The following is a 16,771-nucleotide window of genomic DNA, read 5'->3' on the forward strand; positions in this document are numbered from 1 at the left end:
AGACCTTCTCTTACTGTGCTTGACTGTAGGCAATCTATCTGAGCCTCATTTTCCTTTATCTGGAGAGTGGGCATGCTTTATTCCAAGGAATTCGCCGACCATCATTTAAAGCAATAAAGGTCTTTGCCTACCACGTGTGTCGAAGAAAATGCTATGAATATTTTAGCTCTGGGATAGGTCGGTCACCATCTCTACCAGCGTGGGAAATCTCCATCTGCAAAATGGGCGCAATGTAGATTGCGGTCTTTTAAGAGCTAACATCGCTTTGCAAAAGGCCCCTAACAAACCCCTCACCGGCCCTCCTCGCAGCTCCCGCTTTGTCCCCACGCCGCCCTATCCTGAGAGACCCTAGTTTCCAAACTGTGGAGGAGCCGATTCGGAACTTAAAGAAACATTCTTATCAAACCAGGGAAATAGAAGAGAGTGTATGACAGGGTGACGTAGGTATGGAAGACAGGGGAGGCAAGGAAGACTCAGCTCTGCTTCGAATGGGTGCGACCCCGCTCGCAGGCAGGTGAACCGCCCGCGCCCACTGCTCGGCCGGGAAGCCTCGGCTTGGACCCAATAAACAGATCTTCGCGACCTGGAGTGGGACCCTGGGCCAGGAAACGGAAGTGGGGGGGGGGGGACGAGAAACTTTAGGGTAGACGCGGGGCCTTAAAAGAGGGTCTACCAGAGCTCGAGGGGCGGAGCTGAAGCTAAGCGGGCAGGGCTAAGGGCGGGACCTCGCGGAGATCTTCGGCTGCGCGCGCCACGTCTCCTTCAGCGAGCTAGTGAGGGAGAAGCGAAGGGCGGGGGAGGGAAAAACCGAGTGGGGCGGGAGCTCTCTCTTCTCGCGAGAGCTGGAGAAGGCAGCGGCAGTGGCGGCGGCGTGTCCCTGAGAGTAGCGTGGGGGCGGGGAGGAGAGGCGGCGGCGGCGGCGGCGGCGGCGTAGGAGCTACGCCACACGGGGTCGGGGAGCTGGGAGCTGGATTGCAGAGCGGGGTCGTGGCGGCGGCGGTGAGAAGAGGGAGGCGGAGGAGGGGGTGCCATGGCGGGGCAGCAGTTCCAGTACGATGACAGCGGGAACACCTTCTTTTACTTCCTCACCTCCTTCGTGGGGCTCATCGTGATTCCGGCCACATACTACCTCTGGCCCCGAGATCAGAATGCCGGTGAGTCCCGCCGGCAGCTGCCTGTTGACCCGCGCAGGCCCCACCGGCTCCTCCGGGCCGCGCCGCTCCGGCCCAGCCCAGCCCGCCGCGCACAGGGTGATAACGCCCGCGCGGCCGGGCCTCGCGTCCAGGCGTCCGCCGCCCGCGGGGCCCGGGCTCGGTGGTGTTTCCCTGGGTGTCTCTCTGGGCTCCTCCCACCCCCCTTATTGTCCTCCTCAGGAGTTTCGCTGTGCTCCCTCTCCCCTATTGTTCTGGACGTTCCTTGCAGCCGTGTCCTGCCCCTTTGTCTTCTCTGCCTCGGGTTTTATTGGTATTTTTCTTTATGGAGGGAGCAGGATGGGATCGCGAGGATGGGAATTGGAAGGTGAGAGAAGAGTTGGCAAAGGAAGAAGACAAGCGTGCAGGCTCCACTCTGAGCCGCCAAGCCACGGTCCTCTTTCCCTGACACCCCCGTTTCCCTGTTGCAGCTGTCGTTACAGATGTTTAGGGCACCATCTGAGTTGGGTGGCATGTATAGGACTCCAGCTGAGCTCCCCAACCGTCCCCCACCTCTCCGTGCCTTTCCCTCGTTGCCTTTTCATTTGTTCACTCACACTGTGGGGGTTGGAAGCAATGATGTTATTCTCCTTAGCAAGAATTAGGCATTTCTCTATTTCCTTCTCTTCGAAGTTTCCTGTTTATGGCGAAAAAAGCTTAAGTATGAAGCAAGGATTAAGGCTTGTAGGTAGATAGGTTGTGAGGTGGTTGGTCCATTTTCTTTCAGTTCTAAATTTTTTCACTTTGAACGACATTGGTGTAGAACACATAATTAAATAGATTCTTGTCAAGGCATTTTATGTTTGGGTAATGTTTAGATTCCATTTGTTGCACTCTTGTTAGGACATATGGCAGGTGATATTCTTAAGACTGATAGAACTGCAAGGCCTTAATAGGTTGTTTATGGAGGTTGCTTATGGTGCGTTAACAGTAACAGGTTTTGAGTATGAACATTTAGGGAAGGTTTTCTGTTTCTCAAGAGCTCTGGTAACTTGAATAAATAGACTCTCAAGTTGGGTGTGTTGGGGGTCTACGTTGTCCAGGTGATATACTTTACTTTGGGGACATTGTGACCCAGTGAAGCATTGAATCAACCCAGGTCTTGTTAAGCTTTAAGACTGATTCAGTGCTTTTGGCTGCTTACTGTTTCACAGGAAAATAAAATAAGTTCAAATATTAAAATATCATGTTGTATTATTCAAAATTACTACTACAGACCCACACCCTTTATTCAAAATGCTTGAGGACAGATATACCACAGAATTTTTCAGATTTTAGAAAGATAATACCTGCCCTAACAAGCCATTAAGGGTCTAAAACATCACTAATAATCAAGCAAATTATTCCAACAGCTTTTTAAGTGAGTGACTTAATGACTACTTTTTAAGTGAGATGAATAAAGATTATAAATAGCCTCCTATCAGTACAAGTCACCAAATTATTTTCCTTCAAACATATGTAGGCATATGATGATTTTGAATTTCAGAGTTCTTAGGGCAGTCTTGACTTTTCAGGGGTATCTTCTATGTGAAAACATAAAAAGATTTCCTTTGCCAGCAGTTATACAACCTTAAAGTTGAGTTTAATCTTTGTTTAGTTATTTTTTACAAGATAACACTTTTGGGGGCTTTCAGTTTTCAGGTTGACGGTTGTTTCAGTGTTGCTCTTTCGGAATTGTTGGGCCCATGAGTCCATCAAGAAAGCATGGCGCCATTTCAGGTGTGCAAATCTTGGATTTGAAAAATAGAAGTAGCTTGGTCTTTGCATTGGCATATTTGAGATGTTAGTTGAAGTTACTCTGTTAACATTATTACTGGAATCCCTTTTCTGTTGTTGCTGTTTAGTCCCTAAGTTGCTTCTGACTCTTTTGCGACCCCCATTGACTGTAGCCTGGCAGACTCCTCTGCCCATGGGATTTCACAGGCAAGAATACTGGAATGAGTTGCCATTTCCTTCTTCAGGGAATCTTCCTGACTTAGGGATTGAACCTGTGTCTCCTGCACTGGTGGATGGATTCTTTACTGCTGAGCCACCTGGATAGCCCCATTTTGCCTTAACTTTTGTCTAATCTGTTGGGCTAAGTGCACTTATAATTAATACCCCTTTTAGTAGTTGAAGGGTCCTGTTTATCTTACTCTCTTGGTTGTTTGCAAGTTGACTGAATAAGTGACTGAATACTTTTTCTGACCATTATGAAAAAAGTTCTGTTTGAAGTAATAACATGGAGGGTTTGGATTTCCTTAGTGGTTGAGGAACAGTGGTTCTTAGCCCTGACTCCTTGTTAGAATCATTTGGGGGAATGACCATCACCAGGTACTCTGATTTAATTGATCTGGAGTGAGTGCTATGTATTGGTTTTTTACAAGGTTGTAAATTGTAGCTAGGTTGAGTTGCTAAAGTAGGTAGTGGTCTTTAGCTGGAATTGTCGTTTGGGGAGGTGGCATATTTCTTTTGATATGGGCACTTTGATAAAAACAAAAAAGTCTCTAATGTCTTAGCCTTTTGGTTTTACCAAGCTAAGAAGCATTTAGAGTAAAACAGTGCTATAAAATAATGTAGTTGAAAGCAGAATATTTTTGTTAAAGTAACTTTAATAGGTTTACAGTGATACTTGACAAGAGAAAATTAATGCTGTAATTATTACAAATTCAAATAATCCTGCTGCTGCTGCTGCTGCGTTGCTTCAGTCGTGTCCGACTCTGTGTGACCCCATAGACGGCAGCCCACCAGGTTCCCCCGTCCCTGGGATTCTCTAGGCAAGAATACTGGAGTGGGTTGCCATTTCCTTCTCAAATAATCCTGAGAGGACTTCTATTCTTTCCATAGGTTAAGGATTATAGATCATTTGAATTGAGATAAAATATGTCATTACTTTTTCCCAAATTTGGGTTTTTTTTTTTTTTTTACTCCTTACTTTGCAAAACTAGTTTTGAAACCTGGGTCTGCCAATTACTGTTAATCTTAGGCAAGTGGTTTAACTTCTCTGTGTTTTAGTGTACTCATTTCTGAAATAGAGACAGTAGTTATGTTCCATAGAATTAAATTAATAAAATAGGTATATGTAAAGTGTTTAGAACAGTGTCTGGCACATATTGGGGCTGTTAGGGCCTGCTGTTTTTGCTGGTTACTTGGACTTTCTGGAACAATTTGATTTGGTACACTCATGTACTCAGATTGTTTGAAAGGATTAATGAAACTTTAAAAGTTGCATTCCTTTATTCTTTGTTCCTTGCCTTTCAGATATGTACAAGTGATTTAGCTCTCTGACTTGGGAATGTAAGAGTTCACTTTTAGTGCTCAATAGTAAAGTGAAAAACTCATTTGAATTAGAGGTTTTGGGTTTAAGTTTCAGCCTAGTCCCTGATTAGTTGTTTCTGAACTCTCATCCTCATTTTCTAAGAGTAGTAATAATAAACTGCTCTACCTACCAAGAAGTGATGATGAGAAGCAAAGAAATAAATGCATATAAACATGTTTGCTTTAAAACTAAAGGCACTGTAGAAATTTGTTCATTTTGCAAGTTATTTATAGAGCATAATGGGCTTCCCTGGTAGCTCAGTGGTAAAGGATCCACCTGCATTGCGGGAGACCTGGGTTTGATCCATGGGTTGGGAAGATCCCCTGGAGGAGGAAATGGCACCCTGCTCCAGTATCTTTGCCAGGAAAATCCCATGGATAGAGGAGCCTGGTGGGCTACAGTCTGTAGGGTTGCAGAGTTGGACACGACTAGAGTGACTGAGCACACACATAGAGCATATAAGACTGCTAGATGCTGCTTCTAGGTGATAGATCAGGCTTTTAAGGGTTTAGAGCTTTTTTCTTAATAAGTTACATATACTCAATGCAAAAAAGATCAAAGGGACAGAACAAAAATTGCTTGTAATTCTGTCACCCAAAAACAGTTAAAATATTTTGGTGTGGGCATCTCCTTTGAGATGACTTTAGGTGTAGTAGTCCCTTTTCGTATTGGGGGAGATCCCACATCCCATTCCAGTCTGAGACAGATGATTGTAATCCTCATGTCAGGCGCTGCAGCTGTTCATTGAATGTTTACTAGCCTCAGGATGGGAAGTGCTGAATGCACTCACTGTATCACTTTGAGTTAGACTCAAGTGTTATCCCAATTTTATTAATGAGAAAATAGAGCCAAAGAAGAGCTAACCAACTTGCTTAAAGCCATATTGCTGCTAAGTGGAAGATTGGTTGTTGGACCCAAATTCATCTTATGCCAAAGCTTCTCTTGCTAGCCACTACCTTGCACTCCCTCCGTAATTAGTATAACGCATTATAATAAGTATTAAAATGAGAAGTGGAAAGCGCTGTGTGCAAGGCAGTATATTTTATGAATGTTCATATTCCACTTAGAACATACAGTCTTCCTAAAATTTTAGATTTTGAAAGGGGTATTAGAGATCTAAAAAGCTTGACTCATTTTAAAATCAAGTCATTGTCTCTGTTCTGTCCAGACAGAAAGGGTACCAGACATGAGCATAGACACATTTAAGTTCCACACAGTCGAGGAAACCAGCTGAAAACCTGGCAGTACAAGTTTAGGTTTTATAAATATGGTGACAAACATTGGGATTAGTAAATGCATTACATAAATTGTTTTTATTTAAAGGTCATCTTGCATTCTAGCTTGATCTTGGAGAAGCTGAAAGACAAAGATAGGTTTATTTTCATATCAAATACAACTTTCAGATGTTCATTCCCTTAATTACACTTTTTGTTCAGAAATTAAAAAGTCCAAACAAATGTATCCAGGCTTCCCAGATGGCTCAGTGGTAAAAGAATCTGCCTGCTAATGCAGGAGATGCAGGTTCAGTCTCTGCATGGGGAAGATCCCCTGGAAAAGGAAATGGTTACCCGCTCCAGTATTCTTGCCTGGAAAATCTGATGGACAGAGAAGCCTGGTGGCCTACAGTCCATGGGGTTGCAAAAGAGATGGACACAACTCAGCAACTAAGCAACAACAACAAATGTATCCATATTGTACTTGGGCTTCTTTGAAAAAAGTTTCCTGTTACCAGACTTTATTGATAATAAATATATTTACACCATCTCACCATCATATTGTTTGTTTGAAAGGCATTATTGTTCATTTTCTTAATAAGTGAAAACTAAGTCTCCCTAGAGCCTGAGTTCCTCTGCAGAGTTTATGATTAACCTCTATCCAAAATTATTCCCTTCCTTGTCCTGTACCTATTCTTTTCAAGAGTGAAGAGTATCAAAGGAATGGGGGACTGAAACCAAGCAGGACCCTGCAGGACCCTCCCAGGTACAAAAGCCTTTTGGTGTTCCCCATTTCTTGTTTGTAGAAAAAGACTTCAGTCTCGTGGGCCTTCCTTGAGTTCCATAGAGCAGGCATAGGTAGTTACTTAAGTAGGGAAGTCATGAGTAAAAAGAGTGCTAGTTCATCCTCAAGGAATATACAGGACAGTCTGAAGGATCTCTTGGAGTTGTTCTTTAGGAACTAAGACCCGCATCCCTGAGGTGACATTGGAAGGTTGATAGTTGAGATTCCTGAAACCACTCCACCTCACCACCCCAGTCAGAAGAAAGTCGTGTATCCTGCATCCCCGAAGCCCCCAGAGGTTGCCTTTAAAAACCCTTGGAGTTTGGGTTGTGGAGTTCGGGTCTTTTGAGCATGAGCTGCCCCTACTCCTTGCTTGGCATCCACGATAAACACTATAGCGTCCTTCACCACACCTAGCATCAGTGAATTGGCTTTGCTGTGGTAGGTGGGTGAACCCAAAGTTGGGTATGGTAACATAAGGTGTTCCTTACATTTTGGAATTACATTTGTGTCAGTATGGATGAAGGAATTTTCTCATGTGTATTCCAGATGTTTTTTGCTATAGATTTTTGCCAGTTTAGTTAAATCTAGTAGTTATTGATTGAGCACTCACTGTTTACCTATATAAAAACAGCCGACAGTACAAAGAGGCATGCAGTGTAAATACAGTCTTTTGTTAGTTTATAACCCTGATGGGGTGGGAGAATTAGAATTAGACAAATACGAATTATTATTAATATATCCAAAACACAGCAAAGAAAATGTAGGAAAAGTGAAAATAAGTGCTGTGGAAGTTAGTTGGATAAAGTATTTGCATCTAATTGGTGGTAGTCGTCAGTATCTAGAGGTGAGGAAAGTCTCTTTAGAGTTAGGTTGATTTTGACTGGACTATTAAAGGATGAGGGATTTCCCTGGTGGCTCAGTGGTAAAGAACCCTCCTGCCAGTGCCAAAGACACGTGTTTGGATCCCTGCAGTGGGAAGAACCCCTGGAGAAGGAAATGGCAACCTACTTCAGTATTCTTGCCTGGGAAATCCCATGGACGGAGGAACCTGGTGGGCTCTGGTCCATGGGATCACAAAACAAAAGAGAAAATTTGTAGTTTTACTGTTTTAAGTGTATAGTTCAGTAGCATTGATTAGGGTTCACAATGCAGCGCAACCATCACCACTGTTTCCAAAATTTTTCATCAACTTAAATAAACTCTGCCTGTTGAGCAGTAGCTTCTTATTGTCCCTTTCCTTCGGCCCCTGGTAAACTCCATATATATAGACAAAACTATATAAATTTGCCTATTACCAGTCCATTCTGAAGGAGATGAGCCCTGGGATTTCTTTGCAAGGAATGATGCTAAAGCTGAAACTCCAGGACTTTGGCCACCTCATGCGAAGAGTTGACTCATTGGAAAAGACTCTGATGCTGGGAGGGATTGGGGGCAGAAGGAGAAGGGGACGACAGAGGATGAGGTGGCTGGATGGCATCACTGACTCGATGGACGTGAGTCTGAGTGAACTCCGGGAGTTGGTGACGGACAGGGAGGCCTGGTGTGCTGCGATTCATGGGGTTGCAAAGAGTCGGACACGACTGAGCGACTGAGCGACTGATCCGATCTGATCTGATTCTAGATATTTCGTATAAGGGGAATCATACAGTATTTGCCTTTTCATGTTTGGCTTATTTCATTTAGCATAATTTTTCTAGATTCATCCATATTGTAGCATATATCAGAACATAATTCTTTTTATGGCTGAACAATATTCTGTTGTATGGATATATCCATATTTTAATTCACTCATCTATTGATGAACACTTGGGTTATTTCTATTCTTTGTTGTGAGTGATGCTGCAGTGAACATTGTATACCAATCTGTGAGTTCTTATTTTCAGTTCTTTTGAGTATATTCCTATGGGTGGAAATCCAGTTGTCCAAGCAGTATTTATTGAAGAGACTGTTCATTTTTCACTGAATGAACACAGTCTTTTCAAGAATCACTTGGCTGTAGATGTGAGGGTAGTATCTGTTTTTTCTTGGGATTTATTGAGCATAGTTTACCAGTGAGGACCTCAATATTAGAATACCTCTAGGCTGATACCTTAACTTCTTTTCCATCTGTACTTCCTTTGGTGATCTCACCCAGTCTCATGACTTTAGGTATCATCTATGTGACTCATAAAAATTACATTTCCCAGACTTACATTTCCAATCTAGAACTCTTCTTGAACTCTCCACATTTCTATTTGTGTATCTAATAGAGATCTTATTATGCAAAAAATCAATGTGATTTCTGTCCATTCTCCCAACCTTCCTGACCTGTAGGCTTTCCCATTTCAGTTAATCACAACTGTTTCTTCAACTGTTCTGGCCAGCAGTCTTGGAGTTTCTCTTGGCTTATCTCTGTCTTATGTGCTGCTTCCAGATGTTAGTGTGTCCTGTTGGCTCTACTTTCAAATTACATCTAGTCTGACCATTTCTAATTGCTTTGCTACCAGCACTGTCCTGTTTTATTGCCTAGATTATCGTTAGTCTCCAAACTGGTCTCCTTGTGTCCACCCTTGCTCCTTGCAGTCTGTTCTCGAAATAGTAGCACAGTGATCCTTTTTTAACTGAAGCTGGCGCATGTCACTCTTGGACTCAGAACCCTTTAAGGCTCTCCCATCTCAATCTGAATAGAAGCTAAAGTCATAGAGTGGTCTATGAAATCCTTCATGAACTTTTGGACTTCATTTCTTGTTCCTTTCTCTCTTGCTCCTTCCATTCCAGTCAGACCAGCTGCTCCACCGTTCTTAGGGCACGTGAGGCATGCTTCTCTGGAACCTTTATGGTTATTGCTTCCTGTGCCTGGAATGCTTTTCCTCTAGATAGCCTGTTGTGATCTTCCTCATCTCTATTATGGCCTTGCTCAAATGCCATCTTCTCAGTGTTGCCTTCTTTGAGCACCTTATTTTAAGTTGTTAAGTTTCTTTCTGCCTGCAAAAAAGCTCTTCACTTTTTCTGTTTTATTTCTCTTCACAGCACTTATCATCTTCTAATATACTATAAAGTTTATTTTTTTACTGCTGTCTTCTGAACTGGAATGTATGGTCTGTGAGAGCTGGGACTTTTATATTGTTTTTTGATGTGTCCTCAGTGTCCAGAAAGATCTGGGCACATAGTAGGTACTTACCAATGTGTACTTAATAAAGGACATGTAATAATGTTTTCTAGATAAAGGAATTCTGTACGTTCTTTACAAATATTTATATAGTACCTATTATATTCTTGGCAGCTGGAAAGGGGAGGGGTGATTATGTATAAGAAAACAATGTCTGCTTCCAGGAGTTGAGTGCAGATTAATAAAAATGGACTTTATTACTGGCTGCTGAAGAATGGTAGTGCTATTCATGCAAACTGCTGAAAAAGAATGTATAGTCCTACTTCTTTTTTTTAGAAGAGAGCTATATACATGTTAAAAACTTTAAATTTAATAATTCCACCTCTAGGGCAGTGTTCTAAGGATATAGGTCTAAATACAGGACTAGAGAAAGATACTGTGATATTGTGACTTAAATATATTATGGTCATCTGAATGACCAAATATGTACTTCTTATATACATTTATGTATAACCTCCTTGCCCTTTCTCCAAACCCTGCTCTGTGCATCTCTTCTATTTGTCCATTCCTGAGTTGTATCCTTTTCTAATACACTGGTAATATAGTAAGTAAAATGTTTCTCTGTGTTCTGTGAGCTGCTTTAGCAAATTAAACCAAAGGAAGAGGTTGTTGGAACCCCCAGTCTATTATCTGGGCTAATGACTGGCATCTAAAGTAGGGGGGCTTGGGTGTACAGTCTTGGAGGACTGAACCCTCAACCCTACAGTTTGGGTAGATGGTGTCAGAGTTGAGTTGAATTCTTGGACACCTAGCTGGTGTTCCAAGAATTGCTCATTGGAGGTATGGAGACTTTCCCCACCCTCACTTTGGAAATTGCATCTCAAAGAACACCCTGTATGCCCATAATGCCAAGAAGTTAGGAACAGTTTATATGTCTAATTATATAGGATGGTAGGTATATTATGGTGTCTTAATTTATTTGGTTATTAGTAGTCATTAAATACTGTTTACAAGTTTCTAAACATGGAGATATTTAGAAATTAAAAAACTAAAACTTAAGCTTTATGTGTTTGTGTCTCTCCATTTGGACATTGGTACATTATACAGTGCTTTCCTTAAATTAGCTTTTGTATGTCCTGTTTGTTCTGCTGTCTGAGAAACTCACTTGGGCATTTGTTGCACTGGGAATAGTAGTAGATGTCATGTTTATTGCTGAAAAGAGGGTTTTGAGGGTCCTTGAGAGTCTTGATTGAGGCAGCCCCACAGCCCTTCAATTGAGAGAAGCATATTGTCCCTAGAAATTAGTTGCTGGAATTGCCTTGTTCACAGAGAAATCTTTCCTGAGTATGTACCATCCACCTTGCCAGCTTTTTTCCTGCTTCCCAGATGTTCTCCTAAAGAGGACTACAAAGGAAACATATTAAAATGTTATTAGTGATTATTACCTGGGTGTTGGAATGGTGAATGTTTTCTTCCTTCTGCTCTTATATATATGCTGAATTTATTATATGGATTTATATTAATGTCTAAAAGCTTATTTAAAGAATCTCTGGCCAGATTGGCTATGATCTTGAGGAAGACATTGTCAGTACCTCTTATGTCTGTGGGCCCTTTCAGCTCAGTGAATTGTTTTTACTTTGGGGTATGTAGTGTTTAAGGTTCTAGTGGGATGTACATCCTTGTGTTTTAAGTTGCTTTTTTTTTTTTAAAGCTATTATATCTTTAACAGTATTTGAGTTTCGGAGACAGGGATCAAGACCATTCCCATAGAAAAGAAATGCAAAAAAGCAAAATGGCTGTCTGAGGAGGCCTTACAAATAGCTGTGAAAGGAAGAGAAGCGAAAAGCAAAAGAGAAAAGGAAAGATATAAACATCTGAATGCAGAGTTCCAAAGAATAGCAAGAAGAGATAAGAAAGCCTTTTTCAGCAATCAATGCAAAGAAATAGAGGAAAACAACAGAATGGGAAAGACTAAAGATCTCTTCAAGAAAATCAGAGATACCAAAGGAACATTTCTTGCAAAGATGAGCTCGATAAAGGACAGAAATGGTATGGACCTAACAGAAGCAGAAGATATTAAGAAGAGGTGGCAAGAATACACAGAAGAACTGTACAAAAAGATTTTCATGACCCAGATAATCACGATGGTATGATCACTGACCTAGAGCCAGACATCCTGGAATGTGAAGTCAAGTGGGCCTTAGAAAGCGTCACTACGAACAAAGCTAGTGGAGGTGATGGAATTCCAGTTGAGCTATTTCAAATACTGAAAGATGATGCTGTGAAAGTGCTGCACTCAATATGCCAGCAAATTTGGAAAACTCAGCAGTGGCCACAGGACTGGAAAAGGTCAGTTTTCATTCCAATCCCAAAGAAAGGCAATGCCAAAGAATGCTCAAACTACCGTACAATTGCACTCATCTCACATGCTAGTAAAGTAATGCTCAAAATTCTCCAAGCCAGGCTTCAGCAATATGTGAACCGTGAACTTCCTGATGTTCAAGCTGCTTTTAGAAAAGGCAGAGGAACCAAAGATCAAATTGCCAACATCCGCTGGATCATGGAAAAAGCAAGAGAGTTCCAGAAAAACATCTACTTCTGCTTTATTGACTATGCCAAAGCCTTTGACTGTGTGGATCACAATAAACTGTGGAAAATTCTGAAAGAGATGGGAATACCAGACCACCTGACCTGCCCCTTGAGAAACCTGTATGCAGGTCAGGAAGCAACAGTTAGAACTGGACATGGAACAACAGAATGGTTCCAAATAGGAAAAGGAGTCCGTCAAGGCTGTATATTGTCACCCTGCTTATTTAACTTACATGCAGAGTACATCATGAGAAATGCTGGACTGGAAGAAACACAAGCTGGAATCAAGATTACCAGGAGAAATATCAGTAACCTCAGATATGCAGATGACACCACCCTTATGGCAGAAAGTGAAGAGGAACTCAAAAGCCTCCTGATGAAAGTGAAAGTGGACAGTGAAAAAGTTGGCTTAAAGCTCAACATTCAGAAAACGAAGATCATGGCATCCCGTCCCACCACTTCATTGGAAATAGATGGGGAAACAGTGGAAACAGTGTCAGACTTTATTTTTCTGGGCTCCAAAATCACTGCAGATGGTGACTGCAGCCATGAAATTAAAAGACGCTTCCTCCTTGGAAAGAAAGTTATGACCAACCTAGATAGCATATTCAAAAGCAGAGACATTACTTTGCCAACAAAGGTCTGTCTAGTCAAGGCTATGGTTTTTCCAGTGGTCATGTATGGATGTGAGAGTTGGACTGTGAAGAAGGCTGAGGGCCAAAGAATTGATGCTTTTGAACTGTGGTGTTGGAGAAGACTCTTGAGAGTCCCTTGGACTGCAAGGAGATCCAACCAGTCCATTCTGAAGGAGATCAGCCCTGGGATTTCTTTGGAGGGAATGATGCTGAAGCTGAAACTCCAGTACTTTGGCCACCTCATGCGAAGAGTTGACTCATTGGAAAAGACTGATGCTGGGAGGGATTGGGGACAGGAGGAGAAGGGGACGACAGAGGATGAGATGGCTGGATGGCATCACTGACTCGATGGACGTGAGTTTGAGTGAACTCCGGGAGTTGGTGATGGACAGGGAGGCCTGGCGTGCTGCGATTCATGGGGTCATGAAGAGTTGGACACGACTGAGAGACTGAACTGAATATTTATGTTGCCTTGATAGCACACACAGACATGCACGCGCATACAGATAAAAGTAGCGTCAGAAATTTTAACATGTCAAAAAAAACTTCTGGATGTGTTAAACTTTCCTAATGTTCTTTGGCCATGTATGCCAAAGCATTTAGAGGTGAAGTGTCTTGATATCTTCAGTTTACTCTAAAAAAATGGGGGAGAGAGAGGGAAAGAAGGAACTAGAAATAAAGCCAAGAGTTGCAAAATATTAATAGTTGGTGAATTTAGGTGAAGGGTATTGTTCAATGTAATATTCTTTCAACTTTTCTGAAGGCTTGAAAATTTTCAATATAAAAATTTGGGAAAAATAGTCCCGGAATAAAACATTAATTTTAAGAAGGATGTGTCAGTAGTATAAGAAATGACTTACTAGGATAAAAATATATTACAATTAGGATAAAATTATGTGGGGGAGGTAGGATGAAGAGCTTGTTCATGAATTTCTGTAAATGGATGATGGTGGGTATGAAATTGCTGTGGTTTTCACATTTCATTGGTACATCTAAAAGCGATGAAACTTTTATTTTAAAATGTCAACTTATGTTGGAAATGACATATTTGCCACCTCTTCAAATGTACAATGAAAATTTTAGATGCCAAATTAGAACTCTGTAAGAAGGTACATGATTTTAAATTCTTTTGTAATAAGCAGGCACACAGATTTGAAGATCTCATCTGGCTAACATTCTTTTAGCTCTTCAGATTCTAGGAGTACGGTGCTAAGGGTTCACTCTGTACTACAGACTGGCAGATCATTCTGCAGGACAGATGGATGTGACTGTTTTAGTGAAGGCATTGTATAGCTTATGAATCCCAATCATAATAACCTATCCCCAAACCTGGACTATTCCTGTGAACATACAGACTTTATGATTGCTGAGAGCAATCATCATGTGTTGCTCTGTTGTTTTCTAAATCACAGACTTATTTTATGACCTTGTAATTTCCTTTTTCTGTAAATGTGAGTAATTTCTTTAAAAAGTATAAATTAATGATATTACTTAGGTAGTTTTTCCTGGCCATGAAACTAGTAATTGTATAAACTGCTACTGCTAAGTCACTTCAGTCGTGTCTGACTCTGTGCAACCCCATAGACGGCCCCCTACCAGGCTCCCCTGTCCCTGGGATTCTCCAGGCAAGAACACTGGAGTGGGTTGCCATTTCCTTCTCCAGTGTATGAAACTGAAAAGTGAAAAATAAAGTCGCTCAGTCGTGTCCGACTCAGCGACCCATGGACTGCAGCCTACCAGGCTCCTCTGTCCATGGGATTTTCCAGGCAAGAGTACTGGAGTTGGGTGCCATTGCCTTCTCCTAATGAATTCCTTTTTATTCTAAGTGTCTTTAAAAGAAACCGGTCTGGAAGGACTTCACTTTTTTTCTTTTCCATAATGGTTACAGGGTGTCAAGTACAGTGCCCTGTGCGGTTACAATAGGACCTTGTTGTTTATCCATTCTGTATATAGTAGTTTGCATCTGCTGGTCTCAAACTCCCAAGCCAGCCCTCCCTGTGGAAAGATTTTCCTTTTGACAGTTACTTTGACTTGAGGTCTATAGCATTTTGGAATGTGTACTGTGAATATTTAGTTGTGTTGGGTGCCACTGTGTTACTGTGTCAGCCAAACCCCATGCTACTTACTGATTAAATATCCTCCTACAAGGCTAGGGTGTGAGTTTTGGATTGGGAGTAAGAAGACAAGGTTCATGTACACATTGTGCAAGACTTTGGGGGCTAAAAACCATGTGTACTTTCTCTTGGACAGAAACATTGGGAGAATATCATTCCTTTGAATAGATCAAGCCATCTGGTTATTAAAGAGACTTCAGCATGTTCTTGTAACATGTTTCCTTGGTTTTATGCTTAAAATGGGAGACTGTGGAGGCTTAATTTAATGAAATACAGATTTAAAAATCTCCAGTGATGTTTTCAAAAGTGTCCATAATTTAACTGTGAAAATCAGGAAATTAACATTATAACCGTATCATTTTCAGACCTATTCAACTTTTGTCCCTTGTCTCAGTGGATGTCCTTTTCAGAAGATTTGTTTAAGAATCACACATCACATTTAGTTGACGTGTTTCTTGCCTGTCCTTCACGCTGGAACAGTTCTTCACTTTTTTCTTGACTTAAGATCTTAGGCCAATTATTTTGTAGAATGGACCCAAAGTTCTGTTGTCTGATGTTTTCTTATGATTTGATTCAGGTTATATATCTTAGAGAAGAATTTTGCAAAACTGATTCTGTGTTCTTCTCTTTGTGTTCTATCAGATGGCATATAATTGCATTTGTCTCATTGGTGGTGATGTTTACTGACACCTGATTAAGATGGTGCCCATCAGATTTTTTGTATTAGTTTCCTGTTGTTGCTGTAACAAACCACCACCTCAGTGGCTTAAAACAATACACATTTATTCTTTTATAGTTCTGAAGGGCAGACTTGCCAGGCAGGTTTTACTTGGCTTGTCATGGTGTTGGCAGGGCAGGTTCTTTCTGGAGGGTTTAGAATAGAATCTTATCTTTTCCAGCTTTTGGAGACAGCCCGTATTCTTTGGCTTGTGGCCCCTTCCTCCATCTTCAAAGGAAGTCACTCCAACCTCTGCTGCCAAGGTCACATCATCTTCTCTTTGACCCTCTTGCTTCCTTATTAGGAACCCTGTGATTATATTCAGTTCAGTCGCTCAGTTGTCTCCGACTCTTTGCGACACCATGAATCGCAGCACGCCAGGCCTCCCTGTCCATCACCAACTCCCGGAGTTCACTCAAACTCAAGTCCATCGAGTCAGTGATGCCATCCAGCCATCTCATCCTCTGTCATCCCCTTCTCCTCCTGCCCGCAATCCCTCCCAGCATCAGAGTCTTTTCCAGTGAGTCAGCTCTTTGCATGAGGTGGCCAAAGTATTGGAGTTTCAGCTTTAGCATCATTCCAAAGAACACCCAGGACTGATCTCCTTTAGAATGGACTGGTTGGATCTCCTTGCAGTCCAAGGGACTCTCAAGAGTCTTCTCCAACACCACAGTTCAGAAGCATTAATTCTTCGGTGCTCAGCTTTCTTCACAGTCCAACTCTTACATCCATACATGACCACAGGAAAAACCATAGCCTTGACTAGACAGACCTTTGTTGGCAAAGTAATGTCTCTGCTTTTGAATATGTTATCTAGGTTGGTCATAACTTTCCTTCTAAGGAGTAAGCGTCTTTTAATTTCATGGCTGTAGTCACCATCTGCAGTGATTTTGGAGCCCCCCAAAATAAAGTCTGCCACTGTTTCCATTGTTTCCCCATCTATTTCCCATGAAGTGATGAACCAGATGCCATGATCTTCATTTTCTGAGTGTTGAGCTTTAAGCCAGCTTTTTCACTCTCCTCTTTCACTTTCATCAAGAGGCGCTTTAGTTCCTCTTCACTTTCTGCCACAAGGGTTGTGTCATCTTCATATCTGAGGTTATTGATATTTCTCCTGGCAGTCTTGATTCCAGCTTGT

The 16,771-nt window shown here is 41.8% G+C and overlaps 1 protein-coding gene across 1 annotated transcript in view; it reads left to right on the plus strand.

Moving 5' to 3' along the window:
* Positions 1 to 834: 834 nt before the first annotated feature.
* SEC63 (SEC63 homolog, protein translocation regulator) overlaps positions 835 to 16,771 on the plus strand; it is a 66,321-nt gene continuing 50,384 nt past the window's right edge. The window contains exon 1 of the mRNA XM_061427660.1: positions 835 to 1,154. Coding sequence (XP_061283644.1) covers positions 1,031 to 1,154 — 124 coding nt within the window. The 5' untranslated portion in view covers positions 835 to 1,030. The remainder of the gene's footprint in view (positions 1,155 to 16,771) is intronic.

Source organism: Bos javanicus, chromosome 9, assembly GCF_032452875.1.
Source record: "Bos javanicus breed banteng chromosome 9, ARS-OSU_banteng_1.0, whole genome shotgun sequence".
Lineage (NCBI taxonomy): Eukaryota > Metazoa > Chordata > Mammalia > Artiodactyla > Bovidae > Bos > Bos javanicus.